General features: G+C 45.0%; 1 protein-coding gene across 1 annotated transcript in view; it reads left to right on the top strand.

Moving 5' to 3' along the window:
* The first annotated feature begins 151 nt into the window (after window positions 1-151).
* LOC137323130 (A disintegrin and metalloproteinase with thrombospondin motifs 12-like) overlaps window positions 152-20375 on the top strand; it is a 556042-nt gene continuing 535818 nt past the window's right edge. The window contains exons 1-2 of the mRNA XM_067986912.1: window positions 152-275; window positions 457-815. Coding sequence (XP_067843013.1) covers window positions 152-275; window positions 457-815 — 483 coding nt within the window. The remainder of the gene's footprint in view (window positions 276-456; window positions 816-20375) is intronic.

Genomic DNA, 20375 nt, shown 5'->3' with positions numbered 1-20375 from the left:
CGCCTGCTTTTTATTTTCTGGCCGATCACCTTCTCCCATCTGGACCCTTTTTTTTGTTGCCGACCCATGGACGGGGCCCGTGCATCGATCCCGCTCTCTCACAGTCTGTATGCATTACCTCCTTTAAATCGATGCAACTTTTAACTGAACCATGCTCCGTGTGGGAGAACGCTTTATCACATGCGTTCCTTTTCTTTTTAAAGTCTTTAGCTTTCTGTCAACCAGCCACGGCAGTCGTCAACCGGACAGTTTGCATTTTGCAGACGAGAAGCAAGGTTTGTGAATTTTCGAAAAAAAACTATCCGTGCCGTTCCCACTCATGCCATTGCATTTGTGATTAAACTTCATTCAATACGTTGTTTCGTGTAGACCCCTACTAACTAAAACAACTATTAAGTAACGTCGCCGGCGCCCTTGTAACATCTATATGGTTATGTGGTGTTGTTTTTCTTTCAGAAAAGTTTATTAGGAGTTTGCAAAGTTATGAAATAGTTCATCCCGTCAAAGTGGACGAAAGTGGAACTTTTCTCTCCCGGGATGTCATTCATTATGTCAATCACGTTGGAAGGAGGGACCTTGGAAAGAGAGAGGATCACGTTTATTACCAAATTGCTCACGGAGAGGGAAAACTGCTTTTTAACTTGACCATCAATCGACCCTTTCTTTCTCCGGGCTACGTCCTGGAGAAAAGGTACGGAAACGTAACTGGTGCCACGGTTCAGGCCCATGCAGACAACACGTGTCATTTCATAGGCAGAGTAGAGCATCAAGATCTGGGGAGTGGCACTGCTGCCATCAGTACCTGCAGAGGACTGGTAAGTGGTAAAGAGAGATTTAGCAGGGATCGTCCTGCAACGCGGAGAATGTGCAAGGGCTAAATTGGTTTTAATCTTATTGAAAGCGGGCTAATTCCCTCTCCTCCCTCACCAGAACAATCCAAAAAAAAAACACATATGATGTGCTGTCCAGTACATGACCTACCACATCACACCACACATCAGAAATGATCAGACGTGCCATTAATCATGACAATCATTCATACAAAAAAAAACTACAAATGCTGGAAATCTGAAACAAAATCAGAAATTGCTGGAAACAATCAGCAAGCACAGTATCTGTGGCGAGAAATGAGCAGTTCACATTTCAGGCATAACTCTTCATCCGGTTAACTGGTCACTTCTTTCCACAGACGCTTTGCCTGACTTGCCGAGTGTCACAAAACGAGTAAAGGCAGGAAACAATCATTCATTTTGATAAATGCCACTTTTAAACGCCAACACAGCTTCTTGTATTTGGATGGGTTTCACTGCACGTCTTGCCTCCCTGCTATGCGGTTTCCACATCACAGAAACGCAAGATAAGGAAGTGCCATAATTTTTTAAAAAGGTCTCTTTTAAAAAATTAAAAACTGGACCATCAGTTCTACTTACCTGTTGTTTGAAAACAACAAACTGGCCTTCCCTGATGAATGAACACGTTTATCCGGTGAATAGAGAGCCACACAGACCATGAAGGTCCCAAGTTTGACCCTGATCTGTGCTGAGTTAACTGATCTCAGTTCAGGTAGCTTTGGGACACTGTAGTTGGCATCACCAGCCTTGTATTATGGAGGGGAACATTGACCATGGTACTGATTCGTATCAACCCCTGCTGGAAGTGTGCACGCAAGGACTTTGTGTGAGATGTGAGAACAAATATGAAACCTGTACAGTCGAATATCCGGGTGGCACCCACCGCTGAATCTTACTGATGAATAATAATAATGATACAGAGGGCAACTAGTGTCCATTGAACTATGATTCAGTAAGGTGTCAATGTCTTCAGGAAAGGAGGGAGATGGATACGATTAGTTTTTTTAAAAAGTCAACTATCTCATCAAGTCTTTCCTATATTAGAAGTCTCACCAGCAGTTGGAGGTCGTTGAGCAGAAATGTGTGTGCGCATTTAAATGCATTTGTACAGAGCTCTATTTTGCCTGAATAGTGAGTGGATGACATAACTTGATTCTACCCATTGCACTGCTCTAAAAAAAGCATTTGTGTCATCAGTAGATGCAGTATAACTGTGATCTTAAATCTCCCATCTAACATTACTTTGATGTCTATAGCTTCTAGGTTATACAGTGCACATGTGTTTCTGCAGTTCATGGGATTGTCACATTTTAACCAGCTCTTTTTATTTGGGGGACTGGGGAGGGGGGAGAAGACATTTTCTAATCTTGTCATTTCAGCAGAATTCAGGCCAATATTATACCTTTGAGCCAAAACTTACTTAACCCCTGTGCTCTGATGACCCAATAACCAAATGCCGATGGGCTCATTTTCAATAGGGTACTGGCCTAAGGATTGTTTGGCTTGAAAGCCAGAAATTCAAGGGCAACAGCCAATTCTGAGTATGGAAGATAGTTGTGAAAGTACAAATCCTCCGTAACTCTTACTGTACATCTTGAGCAGTTCCAGATAACACAAGAAAACTACCTCTTAAAATTCGTCTGTGCACAAGGATGATTCCTCCAACCACAACTCTGGGTCATTCCTCTACTGGATAATGCAAGTACTCCAGTTGAAATAGTATTTATGCTTTAAAGCAAAATAGAACCATAATGCAATGTTTCAATACTATGTTAAGCTGTGTTTAGTTTTTGATAGTACAAAGGAAAGATTTAAAGCTACAATGTTTTGGTAAAAGACTGATCAGGAGCTGGAAGCTCAAGCTATATGTGGAACAGTCTTTGTATAAAAACTTTTGTATATTACATGATATAAATTACCATGTATAGAATGACATAACTGCAAAAGAAACATGCTGTAGACTTACAAAACAGAGTTTTGTGACACTTCTTGTTGGTGCTCTCAGTATCAAGAAAGCAGGCAGGAAGAACTGGAAACTCATCCATCGGTCCATAGCTATGAGTGACATTTTATATTGCAACTTGTAGGAGACATATTTCTGACGAAAAGGAGACATTGAAATCTCTGTCTGTGATGAGCTAGGGGTAAACTCATTGAATTTATGGACTTCCTGGGGCTAGTTCCTTGCTGGGACTAGCTATGCCATGAATTCCAGTTCAATTTTCCAATGAATATAGGATATCTGGCAGGGTTTTGTAGTTTACTAAAAATATAAATTGAAAACATTGCTTCCGATTAGTGGATTTACAGTTCAAGAAGTTAACTGTCCATCTCAAAATACAAGCTGCCAATGATGTGAGGTATCCAGCTGCAATGGGTGTTTTAATGGGATGGAGAGCCTAGGAGAGTGTCTTTTGTTCAAAGTACTCCCCCGTTGTGTATCTGTAACTATAAAAAGAAATATATATTTTACCATATTTTACCATAATTATGAATTGTTACTTTGGGTATCTGTCCTTCCACAGTTGCTCCAGTAATGTTAGCCATGGGGAGGAGTTGCTTGCATCCCATTGTAGCTCCCTTTGTTTCAGTGGGAGTCAATTCAAAATGGCTTGGGAAAACACACTTGGATTTGGAAGCAATGAAGCCCTTAGACGACTTTATGATATCTTAACAGTTGTTTGAGGTATTTTTCTTCCAGGAAGTGATTTAAAAATTCTTATTCATCAATTTAAGAGTTAAATAAGTGTTACATCTTTAGCTTATTTTCTTATTTGGTTGTGGATTGATATATGTGTGCACGTGGTACCTCCTCTAGGTCGGAGTTGTTGAAGTGGGGTAGGTAATGCTAGATACCTAATGCTTTATGGCATTGTTACTACCCGATTATCGATGCCCACAGTTGCAAGCACTGTCTTGTTTGAGGATCACTGTCAGTAGTGCTCCAATGCACTGCACCACGGGGTGGTGACACATGGATCCGTAGTTTTATTACATCCCTTTCACTTGCTTGGCAGATGCTGTGATAGCCATGCTGGCGAGCAAGAAAAAGAGATGAATAGTACTGGATCTCAGCTCTGACAAGCAGATAATAAATGGAAGCAGATGAAGCAGCAAACCTGCCAAGGGTCAAAGGTGTTGTGGGGGGGGGGGCGGGGGGGGGGGGGTAGGGAAATGGGACCACAAGTTCAATTCCTCATAGCATACTTTGTTTCACTCGTGCTGGATTTGGCCTGCCTTGGGACTGAGTATGTGGAAAATCTATCAGTGGTGTTGATTAAATCTGCTGCAGCTGTTTAATTGTGAGCATTATGAATTGGTGCATTTTTGTCTATGGTGCATCATCTATTGGCTTCTTTCTTGCTTTCAGAATACATTGGGGCATCTGAGACCTCAGTGAACGACGGGACCAACATTGTGTCTCCTTGACCAATTCAATTTAAAGATTATTGAGGAAGATACAGAGGAATGACAGAGAGGGAGAGTGAATTAGAGTGGGTGAATTAGAGTCAAATCAAGTACAGAGAGAGAAATAAAGAGAGGGAATGAAAGATTGGATTAAGAGAGAGAAAAGAAAAGACAGAAAGGAAAAGCAAGAAAAATATTTTAAAATTTAAAATTTGAAATTTTTAAAATCTCTAAGAATAATTTGCTACATGCAGGAACGAGACGCAGTAATTAAAATTATTCTCTTTCTGGGCCAGAGAGATTGATTGGCATTGCATTAACAATTATCACGTTGATAAAAGGGTACTTACGCTGCTAATTATGAGCCCTAACTTTCTGCGGCAAGGTGAACGGGCAGTTAATGTGAAAATCCAGAAAGTTCTTAAAAATAACGGGGAGGCTAAGGGCAAGATGCCGTTTGTGCGAGGCAAATGGCGATGCGATGTAAATCGACCAGCAAGTCCTGGAGATTCACAACTCACGGCATATCTCTTCGTCCCTTGTGCTTGCTGGCTGATTTGCGCTAAATAACTACGTGCATCGTGAAGACGCCGTTATTTTTCCAGGAAGATTTCTGGAAATCATATGTTCCTAAGATTTGGCCCGTTATTTCTGTCCCAGCTATTTGAGGGAGGGGCCAAGCCATTCAATTCAAAGACAAACATCTTCAGCATTTTTTAAAACATCTGTTTGATAGATGTTTGATTGGTGGCTCTTTTTCAGTTTAAGAGACATGCATTTCAATTTCCTTTGTATGACCAAATTTTGAAAAGTATTTCTCAACCTGTCTTGTCCCAGTTGAGTAGTCCATCTGAAGTCATCAGACAGAGATAGATATGTCGGAGCAACTCCGTGGATGGTTAGCAACAAACCTTCATATAAAGATGAAAATTCAGGGGGCTTGATTCAGGTACTGTAGTTTAGTGAGAAGGAATAAGTAAGCTTATAACCACTCTAAATCTACAGTGTATAATTGCTACTGTTCACATCCATTTATTGTTTAATTAATTTGTTTAGCAGTTTATAGGATAAGCTGTGGTCCAGTGTATCATTTATTACTCTGCTTTCTGAAGTTGAGAAAGATAGCATGAAGACATGTGATATAACCCACAAAATGAAGTATGGTAACGATGGTGTTCTGTTTGATCCCTGACCTCACTACAAATTGTCTAGATATTGGGCAAATAGACACACAAGAAGTCATAAGAAGTGAGGGCTTACCTAGTGGAGTGGTCTAAGACACTAAACTTGAGAGAAATATCTAGAATAGAACCACAAAGGCATAATAGTTACTTTAAAAATATACATATATTGCTCAATAATTTTCTCTCTTCCTTTTTTGAAGACATAGATGGGGTATGGTTTCATTGCTGCCAGTAACCATCCAGTGCCTTGCCCAGGTGGCCATTATTCATCCGTGAGCCTTGATAATGAGGACTGGATTTTCCTCTATTTGGCCATCCATTTTTCAGCATACCCTGGGCAGCGAATGGAGGAAAATTGGGTGTTGAAACTCAACACCAAGTCTCTACCCTAAAAATTTTTCAGCATATCTTTCCCTGTCCCCACAGGGAGCAGACATCTTCGAGTAGTGCACCCTTACCCCACCATATATAAATGGTGGCGGGTGGGTGTGGCTTGATGCGGGCTACATTTCCCTCAGTTATTACTCAGTGGCCACCAGCGGTAGAGAACACCTCAGGGGAAGAGGCATGGGCGTGTTTTCGGCAGGCTTCATTGTTGAAGGCCAGGAGAAGCCTGGAATAGCCTGAAGGGAAGTAGTTAAATTTTATTAGTTAAGTTTATAAAACTTTTTAACTCTTTTAAAGAGTTTCATGATTTTTTGTAAGTTTCTTTTAAGCTTTTAAAAAATGGTTATGGCCTGAGACTTGGGAATCAGTGAGATGTCCTTTGGGCCTCTTCTGCTTTAAGGAGGAAGGAGAGGAGGATCAGGAGGCCCATGGGAGGGATGTCAGGTTGTACAGGCACAGTAGGGGGCTTCCGACCCCTGTCTATTGGTACTCACATCTCCCCGTCTGCAGATGTAGTAGGGCTACTTCAATGTGATGCTCAGTAATGATTGGGAAGGCTATGCTTCCCTCATAAAGCAATAATTGACTTGTCAGACAACTATGAGCCCACCTCATAAGGGAGACTGCAGCTAAGTAACACCCAAGGCCACTACCAAATGAGTCCTGCCACGATAATCCCCTTTTGGCAACAGACTCAACTCGGTCACTTGCTGACATTGAGCTCCCCATCCCAATTTCTAAGGCTCCCATTTGGAGATCATTCGACTACTCTTTCGCTCAGGCATTCCATTGTCTTTCCCCAGATTATTCTGTACATATCACACCAGGTAACCTTCTTGTCAATGGTGACCCCCAAGTTGTTGATGGTGGGGGACTTGATGATGGTGGTGCCATTGAAGGTCAGGAGGAGGTGGTTGAGCCATTTCTGGGTCATTACCTTGCACTTGTGTGACACAAAGAGCAGGCTACAGTCACAGCCTGCAGGAAGAGAGTGGTGAATTGGCGGGTGAGCTCCCAGGTGATTTTAACTGCCCACCTGCCCTGTTTCCAGTGTGGTCTACCTGAGTATTGAAAACACTGTATTGCATTCTCATCTGATTTGAGTTGAATAACAACTTTCCTCCCATGGTAGATTGCTGTGTGGTCCAACACATTCTTCACTGCAGTGTACAATCAGTGGTATTGAATTTATCGTGAATCGCTGTTCATGGGTGACCAATTGCTCGTCATCTTCAATTCGTAACTACGGTATTTGATTTCTCACTGACTTTAGTTCTTTTCCTGACATTTTTTCATCCTATTTTGCTGTTTTTATTTCTTTGCCAAACTGATAGGATTTAGTAAGCTCCGGATCTATAAACCCCAACAAGAATGGGGGATTAAAATAGGGGCAGAGAAATTACCTCCCGTTTCGCGCTGCACCGCTATCAATTTAACTCCTGGGTTTCTGGAGGATTGTGAGGCACTTGCCACAGACAGGCGGTGACCTCATAAATATTCAAAAGTTGGGGTCTCATGACATAATTCGGACCCCCAGTGTGATTTTAACGCGCCGATGCACGACTCTATCTGAGTGCTGGATCCGCCAGAGAAAGCTGGCAGCAAGCAGGATTGGGGCCAGAAGAGGCCCAGGTAAGTATTAATTTTTTGAAGGTTTCCTTGCCCAGGCCTCCGCCAGGCACCACAATGAAACCTTGGGCTTCCCCTGCCCCTGGCTTCCTCCGCCTCGCCCGACCATGACTGTTTCCTCGGGTCCTGGCGGTGGCTCCCTGCCCCCCAGAAATCCTGCTTCAGCCCACCGGCCACGTAGCGATTGCCACCGGGCGCGGGCGGGAGACTCAACTCCAGGATGCAGATGAGTTAAAATCTCCTGGGCCTCACGCCGGCACGGCTATCCGAGTTTCCTGCTCACAACGTGCTCGCACACTGAGTTAAAATTGGGGCTATAGTTATTATGAATGGAATTTTCTACTAATAATTGGTTACTACTAATGAGAGCTGAATGGACTGGTTGGACACAGGACAATGGTGTGATGAGGCCCAATTTCACTTTGGGACCCGAGCCCAATGTGCATGTATTTCCTGCTTATTGGCTTTTGCATGGAGTAGGTGCATGTGTGCCCTACAATTGGGCGCATGCCCACTTTTCAAAAAAAGTTAGGGGCTGCTGCAGAAGATTAAAGGGGCAGTGTTTTTTTGGTTGGCTGTTGTCACTGTGGACTGACTACATTGTCTCTGCTTCTGTTTCTGGCTGGCTGTATTTGGTCTTTTTGATTTTGGGATTAGGTTGCATTTGAGCCTATTCTTTGTATTGTCTGGCTGCACTTGTCACTTTGTTACTAAAGTCGCTTGTTGTATCGGTCAATGGTCCAGGAACAAATAGGGCACCCTGCTTTGTGAAGGACGCTGTTGAACAGCTGCTGCCGAAAGTCCAGGAGAGGAAGGCAGTGCTGTTCCCCCATCATGTCTGTAAGATGACCATGGCTGTAAGCAAAGGAGGATTGCAGGAGGTGGCAGACGAAATTAATGCTATCAGCATTGTGCTGAGGACATGGCTGCAGTGCTGAAAAGAATTCAATGACCTCACCAGGAGGGCCAAGGTAGGCAGCTTCATTGGCACCTCTTTGTTTATTTGCAGGAGCCTTCTACCCATGTATTCCTCCAGATTCTTTCAAATCATCCTGTGATTGTTTCTGACGTACCACTATGCATATGCCATCACAGTCCTTGTCCAGCACCCCTTCCTTCTGCACAAACATGGCCAGAAAAAGAGACCACCAACTGCCTGCTGAAAATGTCTATCTTCACAATCCTTCCAAAGCATACCTTCACACATAGTGGGAGGCAGATTTCATGCACACATTGTCACATCCCTTTTCCTGTTTTTTCTTTTGGAGAAGAAGGCCACTCACAACAGAAGGGAGTACATAACAACAGGAAAAGGTCAAGGTTCTATCCTCAAACTCAACATTTGAGGAATGGCTCCTGAAAATTAATAGCACAGGAGTTGTCAGAGATAGTGAAATAGGAGACAGTGCCTCAGTGCAGAGATTGTTTGCCAAGGATGCTTCCTTAACCATCTTCCCACGAGTACTGATACACAAAATTTTGACAGGGTGCAGAAGAGATTTACTAGAATGATTTCAGGGATGAGGGACTTTAATTACATGGATAGACTGGAGAAGCTGGGCTTGTTCTTCTTGGACAGAGATGGTTGTGAGGAGATTTGATAGAGGTATTCAAAATCGTGAAGGGTCTAGACAGAGTAGATAGAGAAAAACTGTTCCCATTGGCAGAAGGGTGAAGGACCAGAGGACATAGATTGACAAAAGAACCAAAGGTGACATGAGGAAAAGCTTTTTTACACAGCGAGTGGATAGGATCTGGAGTGCACTGCTCGAGGGGGTGGTGGAGGCAGATTCAATCATGGCCTTCAAAAGGGAACTGGATAAGTACTTGAAAGGAAAAAATTTGCAGGGCTACGGGGAAAGGGCGGGAGAGTGGGATTAGCTGGATTGCTCTTGCATAGAGCTGTCGCAGACTTGATAGGCCGAATGGCCTCCTTCGATGCTGTAACCTTTCTATGATTCTATGATTCTACAAGCTGACAAGTACTGCTCCAGCTGCTTGCTGAGGGCAGCAGTACCCTGTGTTGTTTGGAGTTTTTTCTAACAGTTTGCTCTTTCTGTCTCAACAGATATGGCAAAAGAACCTGCAGTGAGTCCTCCTAGAAACAGTCTCCAAGCACCTCACTTGGCACCCTGGCATTGCATCTCAGTTTGGCAATAAGAGAAAAGACAACCACCCAGGGCATTTTGACAGCTAGATAGAGGGCAGTAAAATGGGTGATGCACAGAGCACAAGTCAGCAGGGGTAGTTGGAAGTGGAGGTAGAGGAAGTACCTGATGAGGCCAGGGATCTGAACCTAGCATTTAAAAGAAGGATGCTTTCTGAGTATGAGAGATTGTTGAAGCCATGGAGGGATGGGCCTAACAGCTTCTGACACATGGTGCAACCCTCATGTGTGGGGTGCTCATGCTCATGGAAATATGCAGGCAGCCTTGCAGCTCCAGGGCCATCTGCAGCACAACTCCTCTGGCCAGAAGCCATATTGCTTTCTCTTTCCTGAATGCTCGGAATGCTGTCATACAGGTTTTGGGCCGTAATGTTAGCTCTTCTTTGGACAGATTATCAGACTGGCTTGGCTGAATTGAGAGAATTATCGATAGGAACTTCAGCAGTGTCATTGCTGCAATGGGGTCTGCTCACTCACAGATCAGCAGGCACAGTGACCTGGAGACATCAAGCAGGGGCCTGCTGGAACTGCCAAGGGATGATGCTGTTCTCTTCCCCGATGGTAATACTTCCCCAAGACTTCAAAAGAGCCAGAAAGCAGACCGAGCCAGACTGACATCGTATCAGGAGAAATGTGACAGCCTGAAGCAGGCCCCTCAGGGGTACAAGCTGAGAGAGGTTGAAAGCATCCTCATTCCCAGCTCCCTCTCCTGAAACACAGGTGACAGCAACCATCCTGGCACCTGCCACAGGACTTTTACTAAAAAGAAACGAGGATATGTGATCACAGCAGTCATCAAATATTAGGGAGGGGCACTAGGCACAGACACACATTGGAGATCGGGATAATAAATGATTTTCAAAGTGACGGTAGTTTTTGAGTGTGGTCTGCAATATTTGTTGATACAGTGGTGAAAAGAAATCAGAAAATGAAAAGGGTTTTGAGGAGAAAATCAGGGGTTCATAGTGCTAGCTGGTGTTTGACATTTATTGCAGGGTTAGGGGAGTTATTATTTGGAGAATGGAGAGGCTCGGTTGTGTTTTAACTTGAGTGAAAGCTTCTTTAATCAGACTTTCTTTAGCAGCCGTGCTTCTTCTGTCTTCTGATTGGCGAGCTCCTGTCTCTCTTCCTCAACTTCCGGCTGTAGCTGCTCCAGATGGATTCCTTTTTCCAGGGCTATTGTGCTAAGATGGCACAAGGGAGTTATTGGCCAAGGCAGCAGTGTGTAGTCCTGATCTCCAAAGAACCAGCCTTTCATTCACTGTCAATCTGCAAAACAAGGGTTGAATAGATGGAGTGCTGTGGAATGAAGGCATCATGGTTGCAGTCTGGATATTTGGCAGTTAATTGCACAAAGGGTGTTGATTTATTTAGGGGCACTCCTGCCAGGAGGAGTCAAAAGGCCTACTGATATATTACCCTCTGCACTTTGGGAAATCCGGCCATTTGAAAAAAGCCTAGTGCTCAGGTCTGAATCTCCCTGGGCTCCATGGGAACTTTTTATGGTTATTTGCTCTTGTGTACAAAGCATTTAGCACCTGCTGCATGTGCCTAAGCACTGCAGACTGATTAATGTCACAAATATCTCCAGTGCCACCATGAAATGTTCCCAAGCCAACGATCTTAATGCAGTGGTAACCTCAACTGCTACAGGGAGAGCCATGCTTGCCCTGGAGCTGAAGTTCTTCCTCTAGCAGGTTGCAAAGTTCAACAAGCACCCTCTTGAGGAACTGTAGATGTTGACGGCAATGCTCTTTTGAAAAGTTTAGAAAAATCCTTTGTGGCTAATAAATGCACCCAACAGGGTAATGGTAGGTAGATGCCCTCCCCCTCTTATGATGCCTGACCTCTCTGATATCCAACGTAGTCTCCTCCTCTTTTAAATAGACCAATTATAAAGTCATGCCAATGGAAATCCCATTGTAAATATGGTACAGTACTGTAGTAGTTCTGTTACTGGACTAGTAATTCAGAGGTCTATACTAATAATCCAGAGAATGTGAGTTGAAATCCCATGTGAATTCAGTTTAAAAAGGAGGTATCAGTAAAAGTGACCATGAATTTGTCGGATTGTCATAACAACCCAACTGGTTCATTAATGTCCCTTCGGGAAGGAAATTTACCACCCTTCCTGGTCTGGCCTATATGTGACTCCAGTCCTCACACCTATGTAATTGACTCTTAATTGCCCTCTGAATTGGCCTAGCAAGCCACTCAGCTGTACAAGGGCAACTAGGGACAGGCAATAAATGCTGACCTTGTCAGCAAGGCCCACATCCTGAGAATGAGATTTTAAAAATCCCCATTGTGATAAAGGAGTTGGTGCCTTCTTAGCACAACACACATGAAGCCTGAAAGCCTAATAGCTGACTGCTTCCCTACTGTTGCAGTCAAGTTGAAAAATTTAGAACCAACCTTTCTCTAGATTGAGGGTTGACCCATTTTCAAAGTAGTTTTTTAACTTCATTTTTCTGTATTCTTTTTGCCTCTCCCAGAACATTATGTGGCTGCTGGTGGCTGGGAGTATTGGGGGTGATGATGCTTACATGCAACATGACTGTACGGGACAGGCTCAATGGATCAGTTGGTGTTTTCCTATCTGTCATTTTTGTATGTTCACCCTAAACTCCCAGCACCCACTTTGTGTAGCTCAGTGCAAACAGAGGAAGGCTAGTCTCGGTTCTCATTGGTGTCACTTGACCACTGATGGGAACACCTCTTAGAGGCAGAAGGAAGCAGGCCACCAGCATAGTGTGACTGGAAGTTGGGTGGAGTGCTATCAGGGTGGCAACCAGCTGTGACAGGTGTTGTCACGTTTTTCCTCCAGTATGCACCCTAAAGGGTAGCTGCATTTGGGGGTGTCCAGGGCAGGAAAATAGGCCCTGCTCTCTGTAATTAGCTACTAGGTTGCTGATGGCATACGTCTTTCTGGCTAGGCAGTCAGAAGGAGGAATGCTGAAAGATGTGGAGGCAAACCTCGGGCCAACTCAAGATCAGACATTACACACTTCACAATTGCCATTCATCTATAGGAGATGATTGCAGAGGGACTGCAGCCAGAAGAGATACCTTCCTACTCATATTCTGATCATACCCCCAGCTTCAGATATGCTGGAGGTCGGTCTGGGAGACTACAAGGACCATGGTGAGGTCTCACACCCAAATGCCAGGAACAAGACAAATTAAATTGAGCTTTATTAACCTTATTTATTGCCCCTACTGAGTACACAGACATGCCAAAAAATTCACTGTACCTTCAAATGTCGTGCAGGTTTTGTGCAGACGAATTGTACGATAGCATTACAAAATATGTATCTATAGAAACTTTCAAAAGAATAACATTAAAAGAAAATTCAGTGCAATCAGGTACAGTTTTTGGAGTTCAGTCTCAGAGTGAAATAATGCCTGGTTTGTGTATACTGACTGTTGCTCTTTGACCTTGTGTTCCTTCTGATTGGATAATCAGGTCACAGGGTCAAGAGGTGCAGATCAGTAGAATGTGCAGAACACTGTTGAACTTGTGCTTTGAGGCAAAAGCTTGGAATATTTTTGGAACAGATGATAGGTTTTTATGACACACGTACGTCTGAAAAGTATAATTGTGGGGCTGTGCATATTTAATATGTATTTCATGTAAAAACATTTCCATCCTACCTACTTGTACTTATACTGCAGAGATATTGGGGATTAAATTGGTTAACCCCTGAAAACTGGCACAGGGATTGTGGTGTGCGATTGACAAACGCCCGGTCATTGAGATGCAGGCAGCCCGGAACATTCGTGCTGCCTGCTAATTTACATAATTTCTGTGTGCAGCCAGCGCTACCTGCACTGTGAGTGGCTGCACACACGAGCAGGAGCTCCTGATATTGGGAGTGGCTAGCACTAATTAAAGGCAGCCTGCACCTCTTAAAGGGGAGGTGAACTGTGGCTGCAGGAAGTGGTGTGTGAAGTGATTCCTGGGCTGGAACACATTGACAAATGTAAGGAATCTTACAACACCAGGTTATGGTCCAACTGTTTTATTTGAAAATCACAAGCTTTCGGAGGCTTTCTCCTTCGTCAGAAGAGTGAGCCCACACTCACCTGACGAAGGAGAAAGCCTCCGAAAGCTTGTGATTTTCAAATAGAACAGTTGGATATAACCTGGTGTTGTAAGATTCCTTACATTTGTCCACCCCAGTCCATCACCGGCATCTCCACATTGCTGGAACACATTGAGGAATGGCTGCGCCTGCAAGAGTTCGGCACCAAGGTTTTCAGACAGTGCGCGGGAGGCCTTGGTGAAAGAGGTAGACAGATGGAGGGCCATCCTATATCCACAGGCGGGCAGGAGGCCCTCCAAGCAGATCCTCAAGAGGCAGTGGGAGACTGTGGCACATGAGGTCAATGCCAGGAGCATCTCTCCACGAACATGGATGCAGTGCAGAAAGAAGTTCAATGATTTGACGCAAGTGGTCAAAATGAGTGTTTTGAACTGACACGTAGCATTTCCTACAAATTGCACCACTAGCCTCGTCCACTGCTCCACACATGACACCCCCCCGTCACCCACCTACCAGCAAACTCTTTCAATCAGTACCCAACTCTTCAAATCAGATGCTGCATCTCAACCTCACACATTACCACTCTTGCAAGCCGCACACCTACAATTCACAGGTCACACACACTGGCAGCTATTCAACCACGACAGCCACATCACCCAAACACTTTGCAGGACACTCACTGACACACTTCCCTCTTACTTACAGGAGAAGGTGGCGCATAACAGCAGGCAGCAGGAAAGACCTGGGGGAGCACAGGCGCGTCAACACGTCCCCACCCCCATGGAGCACACCGTGCTGGCGATCATTGGGCAGTCCGATTTGAAGAGTCGAGTACTGATTGATCATTGGGCAACTAACCGGAGGAGGAGGCTCCATGAACATCCCCATTCTCAATGATCGCAGAGTCCAGCACGTGAGTGCAAAAGACAAGGCTGAAGTGTTTGCAACCATCTTCAGCCAGAAGTGCCGAGTGGTTGATCCATCTCAGCCTCCTCCCGATATCCCCACCATCACAGAAGCCAGTTTTCAGCCAGTTCGATTGACTCCACGTGATATCAAGAAACGGCTGAGTGCACTGGATACAGCAAAGGCCATGGGCCCCGACAACATCCAGCTGTAGTTCTGAAGACTTGTGCTCCAGAACTAGCTGCGTCTCAAACCAAACTGTTCAAGTACAGCTACAACACTGGCATCTACTCAACAATGTGGAAAATTGCCCAGGTATGTCCTGTCCACAAAAAGCAGGACAAATCCAATCCGGCCAATTAACGCCCCTTCAGTCTACTCTCAATCATCACCAATAACCTGCTCACCGATGCTCAGTTTAGGTTCCGCCAGGACCACTCGGCTCCAGACCTCATTACAGCCTTGGTCCAAACATGGACAAAAGAGTTGAATTCCAGAGGTGAGGTGAGAGTGACTGCCCTTGACATCAAGGCAACATTTGACTGAGTGTGGCACCAAGGAGCCCTAGTAAAATTGAAGTCAATGGGAATTAGGGAGAAAACTCTCCAGTGGCTGGAGTCATACCTAGCACAAAGGAAGATGGTAGTGATTGTTGGAGGCCAATCATCTCAGCCCCAGGACATTGTTGCAGGAGTTCCTCAGGGCAGTGTCCTAGGTCCAACCATATTCAGCTACTTCATCAGAAATGGGATGTTCGCTGATGATTGCACATTGTTCAGTTCAATTTGCAACCCTTCAGATAATGAAGCAGTCTGTGCCCGCATGCAGCAAGACCTGGACAACATCCAGGCTTGGGCTGATAAGTGGCAAGTAACATTCACGCCAGACAAGTGCCAGGCAATGACTATCTCCAACAAGAGAGAGTCTAACTACCTCCCCTTGACATTCAACGGCATTACCATCGCCGAATCCCCCACCATCAACATCCTGTGGGTCACCATTGACACACACATAAATAGTGTGGCTATAAGAGCAGGTCAGAGGCTGGGTATTCTGCGGTGAGTGACTCACCTCCTGACTCCCCAAAGCCTTTCCACCATCTACAACGCACAAGTCAGGAGTGTGATGGAATACTCTCCACTTGCCTAGATGAGAACAACACTCAAGAAGCTCGACACCATCCAGGACAAAGCAGCCCGCTTGATTGGTATCCCATCCACCACCCTAAATATTCACTCCCTTCACCACTGGCGCACAGTGACTGCAGTGTGTACCATCTACAAGATGCACTGCAGCAACTCGCCAAGGCTTCTTCGACAGCACCTCCCAAACCTACATAGGAACAGGAGTAGGCCATTCAGTCCCTCGTGCCTGCTCTGCCATTTGATAAGATCATGGCTGATCTGTGATCGAGCTCCATATACCTGCCTTTGGCCCATATCCCTTAATACCTTTGATTGCCAAAAAGCTATCTATCTCAGATTTAAAATTAGCAATTGAGCTAGTATCAATTGCCGTTTGCGGAAGAGAGTTCCAAACTTCTACCATGTAGAAATGTTTTCTAATCTCACTCCTGAAAGGTCTGGCTCTAATTTTTAGACTGTGCCTCCTACTCCTAGAATCCCTAACCAGCGGAAATAGTTTCTCTCTATCCACCCCAATCCGTTCCCCTTAATATCTTATAAACGTCGATCAGATCACCCCTTAACCTTCTAAACTCTAGAGAATACAACCCCAATTTGTGTAATCTCTCCTCGTAACTTAACCCTTGAAGTCCGGGTATCATTCTAGTAAACCTACGCTGCACTCCCTCCAAGGCCAATATGTCCTTCCGAAGGTGCGGTGTCCAGAACTGCTCACAGTACTCCAGGTGCGGTCTTACCAGGGTTTTGTATAGCTGCAGCATAACTTCTGCCCCCTTGTACTCTAGTCCTCTCGATATAAAGGGCAGCATTCCATTAGCCTTATTGATTATTTTCTGCACCTGTTCATGACACTTCAACGATCTATGTACCTGAACCCCTAAGTCCCTTTGGACATCCACTGTTTTTAACTCTTTACCATTTAGAAAGTACCCTGTTCTATCCTTTTTTGATCCAAAGTGGATGACCTCACATTTGTCTACATTGAATTCCATTTGCCACAGTTTTGCCCATTCACCGAATCGATCAATATCACTTTGTAATTTTATGTTTTCATCTGCACTGCTTACAGTGCCACCAATCTTTGTGTCATCGGCACCTAGAAGGACAAGGGCAGAAGGCACATGGGAACAACACCACCTGCATGTTCCCCTCCAAATCACACACCATCCCAACTTGAAAATATATCGCCGTTCCTTCATTGTCGCTGGGTCAAAATCAAAATCCTGGAACTCCCTATTTAACAGCTCTATGGGAGAACCTTCACCACACGGACTGCAGCGGTTCAAGAAGGCGGCTCAACACCACCTTCTCAAGGGCAATAAGGGATGGGCAATAAAATGCTGGCCTTGCCAGCGATGCCCACATCCCATGAACGAATATTAAAAAAAAGTCTGTCGCTGCGCCATGGCCACTGGCGGTGCTGGAGGGATCGATGATGAGGGTCTCTGCATATCTAATCCTCCTTCTTGCTTCCCACTTCTCCCTCATTCCACAATCTTTTCTGACTCACGTGCTGCAGATGGTGTCAGCACGCACGTCTTACTTTCTCCTCTCCCCTCACCGTAATTCAACCCGTGTCCCTTTGTCATTTCATATACCCAAGACCTAGAACCATCAGAGGAGGCAGAGGAAGATGACAGTGATGATGCAGACACACCGTCACTCGATCTTACACTCGCAGCCACCAGCTTAGATACTGAAACTGCACATACTTTAGAGGCTAGGAGAGAGGAAGGATCTACACGTGGTGAGACATCAGGCACAATTGCGCAGGAGTTGGGGCGGGTGGAATAGATACCGCATATGCCAGCTCGCCGGAGGGCAAGGTCGCACACTAGTTCTGCTGCAGAAGAGTCAGATGATGACTTCAGTGGGCCGCTTATCATAGCTGTCTGCTCCCATCGGCTTTCTGCTGGGAATTAAAATTGGCCCATATATAAATGCAAGCTTGCTCTCTCTTTCTTTCTTTCTACCTGCAACTGGCTATTCTTTCTTGTATGAGTCTTGGCAGTGCAGTTTGAGAGGATATTTGATCATGGGGATATTGAGGGCTCCATAGCCAAATCCAATCTTGTCCTCATACTTCCCAGGACTATTTTAAAGTGTTTATAGTGACTGTACTATGTTCTGAACTCTTCAGGGAATTCTGGCAATGAATGTTTTTCTTCATAGGAGTCCTTCTGGCAATTCCACTTTGGCTAGACAACAAGAATGATGAGGAGCAGCAGGAGCAAGAAGAAAAAAGCAATCAAAGCTGCAGGGAAAGCAAATAGGAAGCATGCTTGCTGAAATAATACCCTCTCAACAGAATATGTAGGTCCAGGATAAAATACCTGCAGATTGCTGAGGAGCAGCGCATATGAAGGCTGCACTTCTCTAGGAAAGCTGTCACTGCCTTGTGTCACCTCAACTAACTGCCACAGCTAGCACAGCTGGCTGCTTGAGGACAAGATCTATCCCCTGAAAACTTGGCTTATGACGTCACCCTGAAACCCATGTCCGGTGGTTGAACTGTGTTACAATCAGATTTGTGGATCAACTAGATACCTCATCGAGCAGACCATTGGAGCCCTAAAACAACGATTCCACTGCCTGACAAACCTATTGTTTCTTTTCTCTGAAAAGAGGAAAGGAAGGGAAGATGCCTAAACACCATGCTATGCATGGTCTCCAGCCCCGCCATCTCCAATGCTGCCTGACCTCTCTCTGCCAGTGCTGTCAATGCTCATTCTTCATTGGTGTCAGAGCGAGGATAAGAGGTAACAGTAGCTGTGAGGGCAGTAGCATGTATTGAATGTGTGACAGCAAGCAGAAGGAGGTATAGTGAAGTGTCTCATTGTAATTGGAGGATTAACATGGGAAGAGGGGGAGAGAAGGTTGGATAGTGTTGGGGCTAAAGTAGGGTGGTGCAGAGCATGCAAATAGTAAGAGAGGTGTGATGGGGAGATTATCTGGGCATTCCTGGTGAAGCCATTAAATTTCTTCCGGCACTACAGCCAGATCCTTGGAACGACGTCGGTGGCATTGACCTGCTCAGCCACCTCTCTCCACTGCTGCTGGCTGATTTGTCAGGGCCCCCCATCACCCAACAGAGGGGAAGACAACCTCATTCTTGTTTCTCATGCTCCACAAGCACCTCCACTGCTGCATCAGAGAATCTGGATGATGCCATGCTGTCTGGTGCTTCAATAACCCGCTCTCCATTGAGCACCTTAAATAAAATTCACCTTCCGCTATAGCGCTACAGGCTGGCTTTAAGTAACATCTGCCTTGCTGGATTTGCTGCCCTCCCAATTGATGAGCTGGCAGCTTATCTTTAGGTGGGTGGAGCAGACACACTGCTCACTGCCTGTCCGATATATGCCATTAACAAAAAACATACCTCTTTAGGTCTTCCACACTGGGTGCGTGTTTACAAATTGAGAAGATTAAAGACTTAGGACTTCCTTTTCAGGAGGACTGGATGTTTTTTTTTTCATTTTCAGGTGTCGCAGGCAAGGTCAGTATTTATTGCCCATCCCTAATTGTCCTTGAGAAGGTGGTGGTGGGCCTTCTTTTTGAACCACTGCAGTCCGTGTGGCGAAGGTGTTGCAGGTGAATCAGTAATTCACCATGTTCATTCTTTTTTTTTTATTCGTTCATGGGATGTGGGCGTCGCTGGCGAGGCCGGCATTTATTGCCCATCCCTAATTACCCTTGAGAAGGTGGTGGTGAGCCGCCTTCTTGAACCGCTGCAGTCCGTGTGGTGACGGTTCTACAACAGTGCTGTTAGGGAGGGAGTTCAAGGATTTTGACCCAGCGACGATGAAGGAACGGCGATATATTTCCAAGTCGGGATGGTGGTGTTGTTCCCATGTACCTGCTGCTCTTGACCTTCTAGGTGGTAGAGGTCACGGGTTTGGGAGGTGCTGTCGAAGAAGCCTTGGCGAGTTGCTGCAGTGCATCCTGTGGATGGTACACACTGCAGCCACAGTGCGCCGGTGGTGAAGGGAGTGAATGTTTAGGGTGGTGGATGGGGTGCCAATCAAGTGGACTGCTTTATCTTGGATGGTGTCGAGCTTTTTGAGTGTTGTTGGAGCTGCACTCATCCAAGCAATTATGGAACGGGTTTTCACACTCCACAGTTGGATAATAAAATATTTAACTGTTACATGATTTATGTGTCAATTTAACTGGTTGAGAAATGTGAAAGGAACTTTCTAACAGGTGAAGCTGACTTTTGTTGGCTCTAATGTATTCAGATTACGCAGAATCTTCAGCAGGGGAGCAAAGGCTCCTGTATTTATTCATTGCTTTATTAATTATTTTCTTCTCCACTCCAAGAAAATTGATCAAACATAAATTTGTTCTTTCTGAATGCCCACTAAATATCTGGGGTAAATATTGAAATACCCTGTCTTCCTTGAGTCTGTGTACGTGAAAGTGAAGAATTGGCTGTTTGTTTTTGATCAAATATTTCCGGTTTACAAGAAAAGAACATTTCTAATGCCAGTATCCCTTTAATCTTGATTGGCCTCTGCTATGCCTGTCACAGGTTATTAGTGGCCTAGATCCAACTGTGGTGTTCCATGATGACCGTTCTCCACTTGCTCATCTTGTGTTAGAGTTAGCCATGGTGACTTAACTGTTTCACTGCCAGCTGGTTTGTTTTT

Source organism: Heptranchias perlo, chromosome 1 (genome assembly GCF_035084215.1).
Source record: "Heptranchias perlo isolate sHepPer1 chromosome 1, sHepPer1.hap1, whole genome shotgun sequence".
Lineage (NCBI taxonomy): Eukaryota > Metazoa > Chordata > Chondrichthyes > Hexanchiformes > Hexanchidae > Heptranchias > Heptranchias perlo.
This window is presented reverse-complemented; position numbering and strand designations above follow the sequence as displayed.